The 20,044-nt window shown below is 40.9% G+C and overlaps 1 protein-coding gene across 5 annotated transcripts in view; it reads left to right on the forward strand.

Annotated features, from left to right (window-relative positions):
- The window catches only part of LOC107556245 (zinc finger protein 536-like), a 177,131-nt gene that overhangs the window by 65,510 nt on the left and 91,577 nt on the right, over positions 1–20,044 (forward strand). For 4 of the 5 annotated variants that reach the window (XM_016239307.1, XM_016239310.1, XM_016239311.1 and 1 more), the window contains exon 4: positions 3,900–4,000. The exons of the other annotated variant lie outside the window; for it this stretch is intronic. In XM_016239307.1, coding sequence (XP_016094793.1) covers positions 3,939–4,000 — 62 coding nt within the window. In that variant the 5' untranslated portion in view covers positions 3,900–3,938. The remainder of the gene's footprint in view (positions 1–3,899; positions 4,001–20,044) is intronic. 5 annotated transcript variants of the gene reach the window in all.

Genomic DNA, 20,044 nt, shown 5'->3' on the forward strand with positions numbered 1-20,044 from the left:
CTCTTTTGGAAGGCCAAACAAAGTAGTTTCGCTTTCACAACGAAACACACGGTGGGCTAGAGTGAGCGGCGGCAGGCTTGCGGCAACCACATGTGACGACCCCAGGCTGGACTCCGCTTCGTCCACAGTGAAAGCCGATCCACAGCGCGAAGTTGATGTATTGCCTCAGTGACCAGCACAGATCAGCTCTAGGCATGAGGAAGCGGATATCGTACTCTTTTGGAAGGCCAAACAAAGTAGTTTCGACAATACTACAGTGAGAACAAAAGTTACGCCTTCTTTCTTTGCGTGAACATTTGGGCGGTGTTATGCAAATCTTCCCACATCGTACATGCTCCACTCCCCCTCACTTCTCCCTCTATCTTTCTCTCAGGTGTTATATATATACATACACTGTTACTCCCTGAGGTAATATTTAGCAATAACATGTTTAACACCACAACCCTCCAGTCACAGATCCTCACATCATGCTTAAAAAACAGAGACGGGTGACATGTTTCTGAATCTGCTGCTTTTCTATCTCTGAAGAAAACATGGCTTTTATTTAACAGTTATAGCTATTACAGGATCACAAAAAAAAGAAAGAAAAAAAAATCTCAAGACAGGGATAATTTCCATAGATATCTCTCACTACAAAGAAAGCTGAAAATCAAAGCGTTGCCGTCATTTAAAGAAAGACAGAGACTTTTCGAATGACACTCTTCATTTTTTTTTTTTCCGGTTGGTGAAGTATTTGCATAGCTGAAGTTAGCAGTCTCTCTTGACAGGCTGGGGAGAACAAACAAAACCGCTCTCTCTTGAGACTCTCTCCGCCACGTAGGGTGATGCAAGCTTACATATATTAACAGCGCGTTGTACGATCGCTAACTATCAGAGTGAGCAGTCTATCCAAAGTCCTCAGTTTCTTCTGTTTCTGAGCAGAGAAGTTGGCAGCCCGGTGTCACCATTGTCAGAGTTGCGTTAAAGTAGCCATGTTTGATGTGCTGGATGTTTGTAGCTGCTCGGCGGCTGTGTTTGGACATGTGCGACGGAGTCCTCAGCCCCTTCGGGTCAGCGTTTGTGCGAGCGTGCATTTCCCCATGTGGCGGGAGGGTCGGAGTGTCAAGAGTGGATGTGCCTTTGAGGCCGTAGCGCGGCAGATTAGCGTCTTTTCTTATCATTCAAATCGAGCCTCCACTCCCTTTGAAAAACATATTGTACACATCCCCTCCCCTCCCTCCCCCGTCGCCCCTGACGACAATCTGCGGCCATGATGGCTGCCTTCGAGGAGCTTCCCCGAGCTGGTGGCGAAGAGAGAGCGAGAGAGAGAGAGAGAGAGACAGAGAGATCGTCAGGGGACGGCGGAGGGAGGGGTTGTCCGTCCCAAACCCTCTCCCACATCATCAGAGTGTGATAGCAGCTGGGTAATTGATATATGGCTGTGGCTGTCTCTTCTCCTCACCCTTGTTAAGGTCAACTTATCTACATTTCACCCCTTATTTCTCCACTCCCATTATATTCACCCGCAGATATTGACTGACTGGTGCGGCCTGTCCTCCTGAAAATATTTGACGGCACGGAGCCACTACTAGATTGCTGAGAGAATGGATGGATGCATTGACAGCTAGATGGATTGCATTGCAAATAATCAGTTATTTGATTGAAGTACAACCCATCTTTGACTGAAAATATATATATATTTTTTTAAGTTAGTTCAGTAATGGTCTCTTACATGTTGTGGTCATATTTTCTTTAAGTGTAAAGATTGAGGTATATATGAGGAAGGCATGTTATATATATCATTGGTATTATATATATATATATTTAGTATTATTAGTATTGTCATCTTATTTTTATTATATTTTATATTATTTTAATATTGATCTGACCAAATCAAAACTTCCTTTATTCATAATTTCATGCATCATTCAAACATATAATGTCTTTAATCATTTTTATTCCTGTTAATCACATTTAATAATAATAATAATAATAAACCACTACAAAGAAGAGGATTGATTATTTATTTATTATTATTTTTTTTTACATTCTGACATTTACATAAGCTTTTTTTTTAGGACAACAGTTAAAATGTGTTGATTTTAAGATTAAAGCTCAAAATGATACTCAAACAAGGATACATTTCACATTAAAAGGGTCTTGAGGGTTAAACAAATATATCAAAGCCAAAACGAGTTTTTTCCCCTGTGTAAGGAGGGGAAAAAAACTGCTGAGAAACATCTTCCTGCGTCTTGACAGCTACCTTTCTGCCTAGCAATTTACCTTTAACTACAGTACTTAACAGTTTCAGGGCAATTTAAATCAAAAACTTCCAGCCTTACATACTCCCATCATTATTTTTACAAAGCACCATGTATAGTTCTTTAATCAGTCAATCACGGAGTCTGTGCCATCGTAATGCACCCCTCACGCTTCCTGTTGTTCAAACACTATCACAGTTGAAATCAATAGAATTGTATTTTTAACTCACTTCAATCAAAACACCCACACTGTTTGTGTACTCTGCTCTCTCCATCAATAGTCTTAAGACCAAAAACGAAACTATCGCGTTGATGTTCAACCTACCGAACACACAGGCGTCGCTATGTTCGGGGAAGCGACAGTGCCTTGGGCGTGCCCAAGTCCAGTATTTCTTTTATTTTTCTTTTTTTTTTTGAATGACAAAAAACATAACTAATTGGAGAACCACTGCATGTTTTCACTAAAGGCACAATTTAATTACATTTGAACCGAGAATGAGTATTTTGGGAATGTGATATATTCGTTCAAACAAATGGAGCGAGAGAAATGCAATATTTGTTTTGCTTTGATTAGCAGATTGGCAGGGATTTTTTGTTGTTGATGTTGTTTTTCAGAAGAGAACCAAACATCTTTTCACAAATCAAAACTTTTGGATTCCTGTTTTACCTAAAAGTGCAAGACTTCAGGTTCAGCCACCTTAACCCCATCCTAAAGTGATAATACCACCGTTTAAATCATAATGATCCTTATCCTGAGGGTCTATGACTGTGGGATACATACATTAGCCTGTTTGTAGCCTTCTCTGTCCTGCAGTGGCACTGCTGATAAATACTTTATTAATAACTTTCTAAATAATGTAAAGTGTATTGTTGTCTCCGAGGTTGTATTAATAAACATGAAGGAATTTATTTGTCTTTAACAAAGCATGATTAATGCACATTAGCGTGTAGATTCCAAATTCTCGCAGTCTACTCTTCCCCGCCCAATGAAAAAAAGAAAGAAACACACACACACACACACACACACACCCATCAGCATTAAATATTTATGGCATAATATTAATGGTTTTGTAAAGAAAATAACAAGTTATTAATCCTCTGATTAACAACTGATTAACCTTTTTATTAAACACGTGATCCGTGCTTCGTGGATTCAGGATGTGTCGCTCGAGTGTGCTGTGGAATAATTATTTTTGTGTCTTTTTTAATTGCAAAAATTGCACGGATGAACTGTTTTTCTGCCCTTTTTTCTTTTCAAACATGCACAGATAGAGATGGATACGGCATTGCCGACACAATATTTTGTCGATGTTAAACATGGACTAACTATAGCAGGACATATCTGCGGACAATGAGGTTTAATTCTCGCATCCGTTTACTCCTGTGTTATTGGCATGTGTGGAAAAATAGGGAGAATGCACGCACTGGTAAAGGACAAGCGGCTCTCTGCTCATCTCACTGCCATTGTGGGTATTTTTAGGTCTCGCCTGAGTCAGTTCGAGTACAATTATGCTTATGTTTCACACACGCCAAGTGTGACTTCATCTTACGGGGTGGAAATGGGAGAAAAAAGAAAGCTGCCTGGGCAGTTTTGCAAATAAAATAAAACTATATCATTTATAGCATTTCACATTGTCATGATTTCCTGCTGCTTTTCAGCTTCCTGATACACAGACAGACAGAGAGACATGTAAAGTTATGAAGGACGGCCTGCAGGTCCCTCCTCCCTTGACTCCTTGGGAACGCAACACCCTCCTCAGGTGATTAATACAAATGTGGGGCCTGGGCTGTTTTACAAACATCAAAAAATCTAATTCATAATACGTTTTATACCCTGACCCCTGCCATATATTGTGTCACTATTCTTTAGCTTGCAGAATCCATCAAAGGCCATAGTGTTGTGAAAACCGACCACAATAGTCTTTGTGTGGAGATGTGTGTGGGGATAAGGGTGTTGGGACACTTGTTGTTTTTTATGCTTGGTCTTATGATGGATTGGTGCTTGTTCGGTAGGGTGTCTTTGTTAACTTTCTCTCACACTCTCTTTTTTAATGTTTTTTTTTTCTCAAATGGACTGATCTTACCTTCACTGACTTTCCTTCACCCCCTCGCTCAGTTTAAGGTATCGCTTTTTCTCTTTCTGTCCTGCTGTTGAGTGTTCCTTCCTTCCTCTTAACCTTTTTTTTCTGCAGAGTCCTTCATCTTTGCTTTCTTTTATCATGTAGTCTTTCCTTCTCTCTCTCACTTTCAATCTTCACGCAAGCAAACTGGCCACCCTGGGAATCCTGGCAGTCAGTCACACGCCCCTCCAAAAACAATTATCTTTGAACTTGCTTTTAGTGCTGTTTGTCCTAATTACAGATCATTTTCCCTGTCACATTTCTACTTTTATTGCAGCTTTGCCCTGAATGTTGATCCTATTGAGGTTCAACCTTATTTTACTCGCTGGAACACCCCTAAGACCTGGATTCATCTAATATTCCCCTGTGCCTTTTGCTCTCTCTTTTCAAATTTGATTTTTTTTTCTTCTTCTTTTCTTCCATTTCTTTCTTTTTTAATGTATAATTTTTTGTAGCATTATCTTATTGAATTAGACTGAGATCCCAAAATACACAGTAAGGATGTATGGCCTGTTTTATTTCTGGTGTTAAAATTTAGGTTGTACTGTGTGTGTGTGTGTGTGTGTGTGTGTGTTTGAGGTACGAGCAGCCGTAAGGCATGCTAACTTCAGTCCCACTGGGAAACCCTGCGTGTATTTTTAGTTCTCTGCTACAGAGGTGGACTTCGTTGTAATTAAAACTAAGTAAAGGTGGTTAATTCCTTCCATTGCCTGGCTGTTTCAAATATCAATCTACTCTGTTTTAAAGGTATTGCACATACGCGCACACGCATGCTTAGCATAACACACTCACACAGACATGCACACGAGCTCGTAAGCCTCTTACAGATCCGATTCCACATGCAGACACAACATGCGCTGGAGTTGCAAGGAGAGGTTTAGACATGGTGCAGGGCCTTTTTCAATTAGAAGCGTATCGTGCGCACCCCGATAGGATCGTAATGTAGCGGGTCCGGGTCACTGGTAGGATGTGGGATTAGAACCACGTAGTGGTTCTGGCAGTGCAGAAAAACTGAAAACCTCACACCAGGCAGACACATCTCCCTCCTATCTGCAAGTCACACACTAGAGAGATAATAGAGATGTCTTAGTGAGCTTCACAGAGCGCCTGCATCTCCCTCTCTCTGTACTGTTAGGGTCAGAGTACTGTATAAGTATATGGGGCTGAGAATACATACATTCATTTTAAAGGGATAGTTCACTCAAAAATAAAGATTCTGTCATCATTTAATCATTCTCATGTTGTTCCAACCTATATGACTATTTCTTCTGTGGAATATGAAAGAAAATATAATTTTTATAAAGATTATTTATTTATTCATTTATTGAAAATGTTTACTATAACTCTTTAAAATATCATCTTTTGTGTTCCACAGAAGAAAGTCATACAGGTTTGGAACAACATGAAGGTGAGCAAATAATGACAGCATTTTTTTTCCTGAACTTTGAAAAAGATAATTTAATGTTATTTATAAAGGTTAAGAGTTGTGGCCTAGTGACTAAATTAGAGTTTAAATCTGGCTCACAGAACTTTCTGTTCTCTCTCCACTATTCTGTGCATAAGAACAGAAAAAAAGACCATGAATTAGAAAAAAAAACTCCCACCTTTTTTATTTATTTTATATATATATATATATATATATATATGTTCCTATTGAGGTCTTTTCCATCGAGTCATTCCCCAGGGTCTTGTATGGCAGTGGTTCTCAACTGATTTAGGACTATATCAAGTGGATGTCAAGTACTTTAGATATGAAGTGGTGAGGTTCTTTCTTTCTTTCTTTCTTTCTTACATACTTCCTTTCCTTCTTTCTGAGGATAAGGGAATGTCAAGCAAACTATTTGTGTTGACATGAGCCTAATTTGTTAGGGTCTACCCAATGACAGATGCATTTTCACCAAAATACTGTAGAGTTTGATTGGATGCGTGACCTTTGGCAACAACAAAGATATGTTAATTGTTTTCTTGTACCCTTTTAATGGTTGGTAAACATGTGTATTAACCTTATTTGTCCTAAATATGCACAATTATGTAATTAAAAAAAATATATTATTATTATTATTTATACTTATTATATTATCGAAACATACATTACACCCCACCCAGTTTGGTCATGACCCAGCTGTTCAGATGCACTGCTCTACACCATCTCTCCCCTGATAATCTCAAACCTGTATGTCATAATCCAGCCGCTGACACTCAAAAGGAAAGAGATAGAGAGAGAATACCTACTTAACCAGTCTCTTATCTCCATTTACTCCCCTTTTTTTTTACTTTTGCTTTTTTCCATAGAGTATTGCTGCTTCTCAAAAGACAGAAAGCAGACAATTTGGAGCACAGAGAACGCTGATATGGTTGTGAAGTGCCCCCTCGAGGAGGTGTATGTGTGCACACACACATTGGAGAGTTGTTCATTTATTCCTTGCTCTGATGAGAGCAGTACTTACATTACACCCCACCCAGTTTGGTCATGACCCAGCTGTTCAGATGCACTGCTCTACACCATCTCTCCCCTGATAATCTCAAACCTGTATGTCATAATCCAGCCACTGACACTCAAAAGGAAAGAGATAGAGAGAGAATACCTACTTAACCAGTCTCTTATCTCCATTTACTCTCCTTTTTTTTTACTTTTGCTTTTTTTCCATAGAGTATTGCTGCTTCTCAAAAGACAGAAAGCAGACAATTTGGAGCATGCATTTTCACCAAAATACTGTAGAGTTTGATTGGATGCGTGACCTTTGGCAACAACAAAGATATGTTAATTGTTTTCTTGTACCCTTTTAATGGTTGGTAAACATGTGTATTAACCTTATTTGTCCTAAATATGCACAATTATGTAATTAAAAAAAAATATTATTATTATTATTTATACTTATTATATTATCGAAACATACATTACACCCCACCCAGTTTGGTCATGACCCAGCTGTTCAGATGCACTGCTCTACACCATCTCTCCCCTGATAATCTCAAACCTGTATGTCATAATCCAGCCACTGACACTCAAAAGGAAAGAGATAGAGAGAGAATACCTACTTAACCAGTCTCTTATCTCCATTTACTCCCCTTTTTTTTTACTTTTGCTTTTTTCCATAGAGTATTGCTGCTTCTCAAAAGACAGAAAGCAGACAATTTGGAGCACAGAGAACGCTGATATGGTTGTGAAGTGCCCCCTCGAGGAGGTGTATGTGCGCACACACACATTGGAGAGTTGTTCATTTATTCCTTGCTCTGATGAGAGCAGTACTTCGTGCCTTCAGTGTTTTGTGGCTAATACACACAACACTCTTGCATATATATATATATATATATATATATATATATACACAGAGTTCTGGCATGAAACTCTAGATGGCGCAGTCCGATACAGCTGTATGCCACAGCAGCCCTCTTCTGCCACACTTCCTCTGTCTCCCTGCCTGTAGCTTGGCGGCTTCCTCCTCAGCAGGGGGAAAGGTAAATCATGTGAGGAGAAGGACTGGGGAAGGGTAGCTGACTGTGACACGTACCTGTCGGCAGGTACTCAAAATAATTGGTAAATGACTGTAGCGGGATGGAGAGGGCTCTCTCTTCCCCTCCTCCGTTTGATAAATATTTGAAGTTGCCAGGCGGTCGTAGAGCGCAGCGCAGAGAGTGGGAATATCACAGAGGTTGGGCTCGGAAAGCAGACGTTACGGAGACGGTGTATTGCGCGGATAATCTAGTTTCGAGTAATACACCTCTAAAGTTAAAAGCTAATCTGCTGGGACTCGATTTTGTAACCTAGCAAAGCAGACCTGCATTTATACCTGCATTAACTCAATTACATAGAATATAGGCTTATATTAGATCGACTATACGCACACACTCGCACGGACTTCAGTTGGCAGTCCTCTGCCACTCACACACATTAAATGTGAAACATGCATAATTCTTCATAATTTTGAAACAATGCCATGGAAAGTTCAGTCCGATAATTACTCGGCGGACAAATGTGCTTTAACATTGGGAAATCTTCGCTCCCTGCCAATATTAGGAGCGCCATTGGGCTCTGTTTGTCTGATAATGAACAGTATTCATTTTCATCATGTTCCTTCAACCCTCCTCAACTCCCTTTACACCATAGTCAATTAAAGCCCTCAGGGCCCTTCTGTGCATAAAGGGATATATAACTCTTTTGACATTTGGCTGCGGACATATTAGGCACACCCAGAGCACATTTAGAGCGAATAGCCTTTATAGCACGTTTAAAAGACCTGTTCCAGCTACAGCCAAAGAGGGCGACTGAGGATTGGTCAGGGAGTCTGGCTTCGCTTTACGAGGAAAGGTGAAGACGTTGCACTGGCATGTCCAGTTGGAGGCGGATGGAAGAATAAATGGGGAATTGGATCGGGTAAATGTTTTTTGTAGCTTCATTGGTTCAATATTTTGGTGCCCCTCCAATCTGACAGGCATGTTTATAAGATGGTGTTTCAAAGACAGCTGGGTAACGGCAGCTCTGAGACAACATACATGAACACCAATCCTGGCCAAAGGACTTTGGATAGCAAAGCACCCCTTGGTGTAGAGGAAGCGCGTTAGGCTAAAATGAAGGAGTGGGTGTACGAGGCCACAGAGGCATGTCCATAGCCTTTTCCGCTCTGCCGGCGGTGACCGGGGGACTCAGATAGGACGTTTTGAGTAATGAGGCGTGAGGAGCACGTGCTATCCTCACAGCCTAGCGAGTGCTCCTCCAGGGCTGTCTGGAGCAGACTTGCAGGGTCATGCATGGCGTTCATTGGCATAAAACAGCTAGAGGTGTGAAGCTCATCCCCGGGGCCCTTAGCCTCTTCGCCCTATAATGCTGAGTCAACTGAGCAACAGGGCAGCCCGCTCCGATCCATGGCGCTGGGACGGAATCATTGCTCAAGCGTAGGGAAGTCTTCCGAGAACAGACGCCAATGGTTACGGAGTAGCCAATCGAGTCAATTGGCTTGAATTACAACATGTTAAGGTGTTTTGATACCCTCTCTGGCATTTAATAATACAACCGTCCTTTTATGTGGTAGGCATAGACCTGTGGCTGTAAAATAAACTAAGCTCAGAAATCAAGTCAGAATTCTGGTGTCATCAGAAATAGCCCAGTCCTTCAATATTCGCCTCTGCCATCTTCTGTAACAAATAAATGTCCATATATAGCAGCTCTCCTCGGGACATTTCCATTGACATATGAGAATCGGGGAGAAATTTTTGCATCGCTTGCATTCCAAATGAGCCACAGTAAGTGTTTTATGTGGACATTATTATACCGATATGGCTCTCAATGCATGTAAAAAGGAATGACCCCACCGTTGTGATTTATTCATTCCTGTCTAGGATATATGCATAGGCTCAGAAAATCCTCGATTCTGCTCAGAATGAAGCCAGATATATAATTCATGAAAGCTAATGCATTGTTTCTGTTGCTTCATCTCGTGGCTCTTCCCCCCCTCTCTGCCAGCCTATTCTCTGGCAAAAGGTTGGCAATAATATCAGTATTGAAATGAGAAGTTTGAAAGACGCACCGCTTCCTTTTTATATGTGTGTAAACTGATTTGAATCACACATTGGGGGCTTACTGAGCGGAGCTTTAAATGTTAAATGGGGGTTGAAGTCTGCCTGAACTAATTTGTAGAGCTTTGCACCATGTTGACATTTAAATGTGATAAGAATAGAAAACTGTATGCCGACCTATTTTGAAGATGCTTTCGGAATACATTCGCATCAGCCGCGGTCTGTAATTAATAAAAAAAAACAGGATATGCCCCCCTCCTCCAACCTTTTTTTGCACCAGATTTGATTATAATACAACCCTTACAAGGCACAGAATGACAGAAAAAATAAAGAGGGACTAAAATATGAGCATGGAGGGAATTAAGAGGGAAGTGGATAGCACACACCTGGGTTTGGAGGAGGGGTAGAGATTGCATCGGCTGGCTGCTGTGCTATCACATTACCGCGATCCAGCCCCTGTGTTTGTGAGAGCGAGCGGGGAGGAGAGGGACCTCGCCAAATCAGCATGCAAATAACGCCACATTGTTAACTTAATCAGATGCAGGAGAGAAAATATGGAGAGGGGAGAGGAAGGGAGGAGGGATGGAGGGAAGGCAAGATCGAGGGGAGGGGGCTGCACAAACAAGAGTCAGGGTCTTCTGAAATGGCGGAGAGTGAAAGATTAAACCTCTCTACTGATGGGGATGATGTTTGTGGGGTGCCGGTGTCAGGTCCTGTAAGGGGTTAAGGGTGCGTGTGTGTGTGTGTGTGCATTTCTGTTTGGGAGTGTGTGTGTGTGTGTGTGTGTTAAGCAGAAGGCAGAGATGATGGAGGCCTCTTCTTTGAGATATGTGAAGTGTTTCAGACAGGCAGAGCTCAGTGATTGGCTTCATCACAGCCAATCAAGTGACAGAGACCTGATGATCTACATCCGTGTTAGGCAACCCAGTGTAACAGGTGTCACAATGGTTACTAGGGCTGTTTATCGACACTTTTGTTTCCAGATTAATTAAATTCTGATTCACAAGCGTTCAATTTAAGTCAATTACAATGTTGGATTAGCTTTGATTCTATTCAATTTATTTTGGTATAGTTGAGTTACAATGTCCATTTTTCTTACAAATGAAATAAATTATGTCTCTATATATATACAGTATATATATATACTGTATATATATTCTGTAGTGTGGGTCATGCGTTCTCTTCAATGTCACTATAGGGCTCGCTTGCTTGAAAGTTTGAGAAACATTCTTGAAAATAACTGCGATTAAAAGGTGAAATGATTAGGTAATGATGAGGTTTTCCAAACACTTCCCCAGCTGCGATTTGTCAGAAACATCAATAGTCCCAAAACTTGCTATTGGTTGAGTCAGTGTCGCTAGCCTATGTCATGCCGGTCATGAAGGTTAAAACAATTCAACAGCAGTGTTTTGATAGCGTTTACACTTTTAGGGGATATCAACCTACTAATGGTCTACTCATAGATGGCGCTGCGTATTTTTATTATTTATTTATTCATTTATTCATAACACTGAAAAAATTGCACACTTGATCTTTAAGTTCTGCTCAGTGCGTTACCCTAAATGGGTCCTTGAAACATCAAGTATAAAATGTTAATTTGCATGGAAAAATATCTGTTAAGCTACAGACTGTGCAACACCTGCTTATTTTTGTTGCTTTTCTGCATAAAAAGAAACAGTGAATGTAGCTTTTTTTGTTGCATGAATCATAAACCCTTTTTTTCATATATATAAACAAAAGCCTTTGAGGTTTGACCAGCTCTGCTTTGGTCGTTTAATCATAGTTGTGTGACAGCGTAACGTTGGCATGGAGGTAAACGTTTTCTGCCCGGTTTGTGGTCGAGCAGCGTTTTTCTCTCTCTCTGTCTCTGATCCTGCTGGGATCTGTGGCCTCACCATTTCCGATAAAACCTGATAAATAAACATGTGCCCTGATCTCCCTGAGGTCCTCCACCCTCTCTCCAGAGTCCACCCATTCCACACACACTTCCTCCCTTCACAATTAGCCCACAATAAAACACACTTTTCTCTTAATAAAGAGATGCTTTTTAACATACTCTCACCCACCACGGTCTTCCTCTTCTGCTCAGCAGTGATGAGTGACCGTGGAGAGAAGAAACACAGCTTTAGTAGGCCTATCTCGTCTTACCATTCCCAGACAAACAATAGAGCAGAAGACAAAAAGAATTACAAATACAATTAAGTAAAAAAATAAAAATAATTAACGTATAGGCTACAAAGAGTCATGAGCATTTCCAGTCAACTCTGACTTCCTGATGGCTTTGATAAGATTAGTGGCTTTCTTAAACAGGATGTGAGAGGGCTGCTTTTTAAAAACATGCTCTATGGACAGAGAATGCTTGCATAACCGTACGTCTCCGCATAGACTTTCTTCATTCCCAGACAAACAATAGAGCAGAAGACAAAAAGAATTACAAATACAATTAAGTAAAAAAAAAAAAAATTAACGTATAGGCTACAAAGAGTCATGAGCATTTCCAGTCAACTCTGACTTCCTGATGGCTTTGATAAGATTAGTGGCTTTCTTAAACAGGATGTGAGAGGGCTGCTTTTTAAAAACATGCTCTATGGACAGAGAATGCTTGCATAACCGTACGTCTCCGCATAGACTTTCTCACAAAAGTGAAACTTTCTCTCAGTATAGCTCAGGGAGTTTATCAAAGTGACAGAATAAAGAAGATTTAACATCAGCCATATTAAAAAGACATGCAGCGGTTCAATATTTAAAAAGCCCATTTACTACGACAGAAGTGCTTTTTCATTCAAGAGCATATGGCTACGGTACCTGTTTATAGTCTTATCGCTTTTCTTTCTGTGTGTGGGGGGAAAAGGAGAGACAAAAAAGGAGATATTTTGAAAAGACATTGAAGAATCATTCAATTAACAGCGGCATGATGTAAAATAATTACTTAACTTGCCTCCCGTAATGAGTATTTCTAATTAGCCATACATTTGTTTTGTGAAAACTCCAAACTACAGGCTGCGGTTGTGAAGAGCTGGTAAGTATGCTGAAGTAGCGGCATATTTTTCTTTCCTGTGCTGTCTGTCTTACGTTGAGTACAATTCGGGACCGATGTATGCACACATGCAGCATTAAACACTGAGTCACATCTCTCTCTCTCTCTCTTTCTCTCTTTTCTCCTTTTTTCTCTTTTATTTTAATTAGCCATGCAACAATTAAAAGATTCACAAACTAAATTGAACCTTGTCTCCCTCTCCTCTCGACTCGATTTCAGCACCTGTCAAAACAACACCCCTTGTTGGAGTCATTATGCAAAACTCATACGCACAAAACCAGCATGTGCGAGAAGAAAACAGCAATTATTTCTGATATTCACTTATTTGGGGGTTACATTGACATTTAAGTTTTCCACAAAGGTAATCTTTGTTCGCCGCGGCTGAGAGGTAGAGAGGGTGTCGAGAGAAAACAGACTGTCACCTTCAGACAGTCAAATAAGTGATTGTGATACAGCTTCATATCGCATTTAGCCAGGTCCTCTTTGGTGTCCTTAAAGGGATAGTTCACCCCCAAATTATGACTTTTTTTCTTCTGTAAAACACGGAAGATGATATTTTGAAAAATGTGTTTTGTCCACACGTTAAGAAGCGAACAGTGCAGGTTTGATCATTCAGAACGTTCTTCAGCATATATTTGTGTGTGTGTGTGTGTGTTCTACAGAAAGCAAACAGGTTTGAAACGACATGAGGGGGAGTAAATTATGACATAATTTACATTTCTGGGTCAGCTATCTCTTTAAAAGTTCAGAGCTTGATACAACAGTGGCAGTTTTGGTGGAGGTCTGTAGCGTTCAGTCCTAACAATGGAGGCCTGATTTTTATTTTAATAATTTCTGGTAGTATCCATCAGCATTGTCCCAGAGTTGCTGTCCTGAGCAGAAGGAAAGATGATGTAAGGTTTGGATGATGGCCCTTTTGCCCATCGCCACACTGCGTTCATTGTTTTTCGGCTTTTCTGTGCTGAGGTGTAGTCATGCGTGACGGCTGGTTCGAACACGACTCGCTCAGTCTTGCCACGAAGACACATCCCTGTGTTTCTGATGGGACTGCCAAAAGATCTTTAGGTCAGACAGGGTTAAATTATTCTTATTCAGCCTTTAGTGTCTACTACCTCATGCACAATTGAAATTTCTCCATAGTTGTGGGCAGAAACCACAAGGGACATTTTTAGAGATGAATCGTCACGTGTTGACCTTTAGTGAAGTATGTTTTACGCTACTTTAGCCTTCATCGCCGGTCACTTGACTTTGTTTCTTTCTTTGTTTGCGAGCGAGGTGAACAGCGTAGCACTTTTCTTTGTAGCTATCCCAATTTTTATGCACAGACCCCCTCTAGCCCACCTCTACAATTTAACAAATGCTCACAGTTATCCATCTTTTTTCCCCTCTCACAGTCTGAGATCTACAGGCAGGAGGCTCGACACGCTGTGACTACCATTGTACCTCTCTCGCACACGCATATACACACACATACAGAGCACATCTGCTGGTCTTCGGGATAATGCTGCACATGTTTAACATAAAGGGAGGCTTTGAGCTTCAGGCCGGCTCTGGATGATGATGAGGATGAGGATGCAGCAGGCCAGGACAATGAACTGTGGGAATTCTTTGGTCTCCCACTGATCTTCCCTCCCCTGGCATCCCAACAAGCCTGTCAGACACACAGGATAAAAGCAGCAGCATTTTTCTCTCTGCTCATCCTTTCAAGGGCTCATACTGATCTGTAGAGATGAGCTGAAAGCTGAACTACCTGTTGAAATGTTCTCTTAAGATGCTCTCAATGACATATTGTGTGAGACAGACAGAGACTGAGAGAGTTTTGCGGGCTGAGCTAACAGACGGTAGCTGTGTAGAGAGGAAGGCGACGCAACCCGTGTGTATTTGTAACTGTAACAATTTGTCTGTGGTGGCTTCGCAACCTATGAACTAGGTATAATTAGGTCACTTACTGTCTAACCACAAATAAGAAAACAACCTGCATCATGCAGTGAGCTGTTTGCTGGATGAGAACGAGTTTGTCCTTTCAGGCTGCATGCGTTTCTTCTGTTTGATTCAGTTTTGGTCTTGTGCTGGGAACCTTTGCTTAATGCCTCATTACAGCCACTAATAATCCAGTTCAGTCAAAGAGCATCGGGAGGAAGAAAAACAAGCCACGTTTTATTGGATTAATTAGAACTATTCTGAAGACCACCTGCAACCGACTAAACACGGGCAGAGAAAGAGAGAGAGACAGACAGATCGGACCTCGCTGATAAACACGCAATGATTTTAACGATCGCTATCGGTTTATGATTTTGTTGTTGTGCATTTCTGGCCATATTCCCATAGGTGCATAACATGGATTGTTGTTTCCATCCATTAAATATGCAGCATATGGCAGCCATTTTCAAACACCAAAGAGTTCATTCCTTTTTGTTTTATACGGGGGCCGCTAATGATTTGGAGGAAATAAAAATGACTTTTGCACTTTCTGTAAATAATGATTGATTTATCAATAACGATGACCTCTTTCATAATTAATTAATCAGCTACTGCATAGTAATTAGTCAATGGATTTTGGTCGATAAAGCTTCACAATAACAGAGCAGCTAATGGCCTTGCAATCTATATTTTTATTTTCATTTCAACTCGTGAATACTTTGACTTCAGTTTGTTTTACTTGTCAATGCCTTCTCCCCCCTCTAAACCACAGTTTTCTGTAAATGTACACATACTTTTCACAAACAAGGATGCAGAAGGACACCAAAATTGTTATATCAAGACGCAAAGCCCGAAAGAGCCAGATCTGCTCTCTGTTATTTGATTTAGGGCTTGAACATGCTGTGCAATCTAGAACGTTTAAGGATTAGATGGGTTTTATGTCCTCTTTGAGGTTAGCTGTACACTTAAAAACTCTTTGTTCAGAGTCTGTCCAAGGCTAAAGTTTACTTGTGTGTGTGTGTGCGTGCATGTGTGTGTGTATGTATATGTGTTTTATATGGAACCTTGATTCTGCCCTACATGTTGATTTGCAAGAAGCCACTAGAGGACCAGCTCAAGGACGCGAACGCACACAGGTACCTCAAGTTTAATGTAATATTTTGTCGCTACAGAGGCCTTAATTTAGTCGTGTTCACCTTGACGTTCCAAAATCAAAGTCTGGCCCTCCCGAAAGCTATCTAACTGCCAGATAATGCAAAACATTTTCATGCACTTTGCAATTCTTACTGCAGGCTCTATCAGAAACCACAATCAGTTCAAATATCTTAGATGCACCTTTGTTTAACGTCAATGCATCACATTTGCCACTTGAATCACACTTGTCACAAAGTGCACTGGTGTGTTTGCATTTCTCATGGTGATATATAGATCATGCTATATGCTCATAACATAAATCACACTGTGTACTCTCTGGTGTTGAAACCATGGCCCAACTTGACAAAGCAAAGATAAGAAGAGAAGGACAGCATTCTGATTTTGCCATGTGCACCCTCTAATTAAGATGTGGTTTGCAGAGCTTGAAAAAGGAACAGAATGTGATGTAAAGTGAGGTAAAGATAAGACAAAAATCCGGTTGTTTTGCCATGTTGCTTGAAAGGCTCAGTATTAACCACAGACTGTAAAGCTGCATGCCACTGGGCCCTGTGTGACAGTGCACTAAAGGAAGTCTCAGTGGCTTTTCAAGAGACACGGCGGCGGTGCACGCGTTAATTAGAGCACGCTGCTGCTGTTACGCTACGTGTGACAGGTAGTATCAGGCCGCTGAGACTCGATCGTTTCGTCTAGCTCTTGGCTAACCCAGCTGCCCCAGCCTGAAGAGAGCGAGAGGGAGAGAGGAGGGGGAAGAGGGAGACAGGGGTCTGGGACAAGGAGCCACCACCGTGTTTGCTGTCAGGCCTACATGCTGTGGGCCACGACTCAATGGCACTGATCCAAATAGGTGAGGCATTAGCATTTCTAACAGAGGAAGGATAGGCACTGAAACTTTGCAGGGCATCCTACAAATGCAGATAACAGAGACATTAATCGCTGAAGAAATGTATTGAAAGGCAGAATTATTGAAATCTTAAATGTGCTGTAGATGTATGAAGTGGAGTGTTTTAAATTTGCTTCTAGGTATAGCTATAAATTAACAACCACATGAAAACGTGAAGAAGCGAATTGCGCACAGCATTTTTTTCAGCTTTCTTCTGAATTAAAATGACAGGGTATGCATTTTGACAAAATGCCCCCCACCCCCCGCCCCCAAATGTTTTTGCTGCTCTGCAAATTTGGTTCAGAGGCATTTTCAGATATGCATTAAGCATGGCGATGTTTAAGAGCAGATGTATTTAGATTTTAATGACTTTGTTTCGTTTGAGATAAGGCTTTTGGCTTGGAGTTTCTGCTAATTATACTGTGGAAAATATGCACTTTACTGATAATTGTTCCGTAGTGATGCCGCTCTTAAAGTATTCCCAGTATCAAATTTATTTATTAATGTATTCATTTCTTAATTTATTTATAGATGCTCTTTAAAATATTGCAGACTGTGTGTGTTATTGTTTGTGGGTGTATTTTGTGTCAGGCGTTTTCATTCACATATGAACTTAATACTTTGCCTCTGCAGAAGTGAGTGTTTCTCTGTGTGTGAGAGTGTGGAACACCTCTTTAACCATATGAAATGTCCTTTTTAATCAGAAAAAAAAATGAAATGACTTGGGAGCAAGGAAGGCATATTAATGCACTTCATTTGCATACAGTCGTCAGGCGAGGCTATGTTCAAAAACAAACTGGATTTGTCAGTTCATTTCACATTGTTCCTTTGTCTATCTGCCTTTGTTATATGGTAAAGATAAAGAAGGAAATCAAATTGAAGAAAAGGGCAAGCAGTTATCTCTCCAAATGAGCAACTGCTCATCATGCCTCGCTTAAATCATAGATTTCTATTGCAGAAGGCATGCTAGCCACATTCAAAAAGGGCCTCGTCTGATATCTGCCAGGATTTGCTGCGATGTCGACAAAAGCAATTTGAACAACTCGCTACCCAAAGAAACGCCAAAGTCATAAGGCATCGCACTAAACCCAAACATCACCCAGCACTTTTAGGCCTTTGTCTGAGGACTGTTGCTTTAATTAGATGACCTGGCAGAGCGAACCGTCCGTGATTTATATTTGTCTCGCATTTACTCCTGTATTACATTTTGCTGAATATCAGAAATCCTCACAGAACTGCTTAGCCATGTATAATTTGCAGTGCACGTGCTTACACGCGTGAGTGTGTTTATAACACACCCAGTCTTTAAATACATAATACACCTACAGTTTATTGTTCGCATCCAGATTCCAGCCTTTTTTTTTCTTTTAAATTTCTCAGAGTTATAGCTCTGGACAAAAGAGGAATGGCATTCAGCAGCAGCCCACGGTGTGTTTAGAAGCGACTGGAAGTGGCCTCAGTGTTTTTATTCATGTTGGAGAGATAAGACTTCAACCGACATGGCGTAGGAAGAGCAAATAGCTAAAGAACAGGCGGCCCTTATTAGAGTTCTTATGAGAGCATCAGCAAATATGTGCTCCAAGCCCACTGCCTTCTACTGAAGACTGAGTGTGTGTGTGTGTGTGTGCTGGTTTGTTAGCCTTTGTGCATTTTTCTCCAGAAATGCGCTTTTTTGTACCAGACCAGTAGGTTCCTTCAACTGGTTGTCGGAATTGCTGCTGCCTGTCAACAAAGAAATCAGTTATTTGTTTTCCTGTGCATTGGGTCATGTGAAAACCATGTACAGGAGCTGTCATACTGCCATGAGAAAAAGTGAAATATAATGTGTCAGCAGCTCAGGTGCTGAGTCATTAGGTAGTCCCTCTCTAATAAGTAAACTGGGTCAATCTGCACCATTTAAAAGGTTTATTAATGACCAAAGGGTGTGGGTTCCTGGCCCAGAACACTTTACCCTTCCTCAGGCGATGAGTGTGTGAGAGACAAACCAGCATGTGTTTCCAAATAATGTGTAGAGAAGAGAAAGCTCTCATCGCCATTATTCTGGACGCAGTTTCCTGAACACCTGCTCCTGCCATTGTCTTTGTTAAAATGACCACAGTGCATTTATTTCACATTCATAATCATGTGTTAAAGTGCATAGCCACTGTTACCAGGCAGCATACTAATCAGCTTAATGAGATATTATACTATATTTTGTTGACCAAAGCAAAATTCACTTCATTGTTTCTGAAGCTTGACCCTGTCAGTTGCAGGGGAATGCAGCAACATCATTATCCTTCCTTAAGATGGTGAGTAACATGCTAAATAAGCACAAGCTATCCAGATGACAACAGACAGTGCTCATGTATTTGTTTTAGGCTGACGGTTCATTGGGCCACTCTGTGGCCATTTTAAATGACTGGGAAGCCTCTGATACTTTGGGAACCCTTTCAATAACGCCAACTGTTGTTTTCTTTTCATCGGAAGCCATACGAGTGTGAGAGAACAGAGAGAGGGAAAAAAAGAAGGTGAACACAGAATGATTTGCATCAAACGTAATGTGCCTCTTAATGGAAAATTACGCCAAGACAAGTGTCGCAGCAGTGAGATAAGGGCTTGTGTTTGCTGGAGTAACCCCTTGGTTTTAAGTGCTATTGTTAATATCATAATTGTAGTATTGCGGTGGCTTCATGACAATACCATTGCTCCGTTTCATTAAGGCGTGTAATTGGAGGGATTCTGATAGGATGGGACCAAGTAGCTTAATTATGCAGCGCCTTGCCGTGTTTACTGGGTAATTATTGCCTCCAAAATTGTGTTACTGTTTGAGAAAAAGTTCTGAGAGTTGCAGCTTCTCTCCCCAAGTGTGAGAGTACATGTAGTACTTCATAAATCAGAGGGAGATGAACTCACTCTTTTTTTTCCTTCACACTTGTCACTGAAGTGCAGTCATCGTTGTTAACCATTTCCTCACACCATAGTCAGACTGCTGACACACAAAGGGGTACTCAAGAATGAACTGAATTAACTGCTGTATGGTGTGATTTCCTTAGCCAGACAATGCAGTATATAATCTGAGATGTAGATTCACACAAAAGACTATATCTACTGTTTTGTTTCCACCCCTACACCCACTTCAGCAAAAAATGAAATACCTTTGTGTTTGTGCTAATGCCTAAGACAGACTTGACACTGTGAT

Source organism: Sinocyclocheilus grahami, unplaced genomic scaffold (assembly GCF_001515645.1).
Source record: "Sinocyclocheilus grahami isolate Dianchi unplaced genomic scaffold, SAMN03320097.WGS_v1.1 scaffold561.1, whole genome shotgun sequence".
Classification (NCBI taxonomy): Eukaryota; Metazoa; Chordata; class Actinopteri; order Cypriniformes; family Cyprinidae; genus Sinocyclocheilus; species Sinocyclocheilus grahami.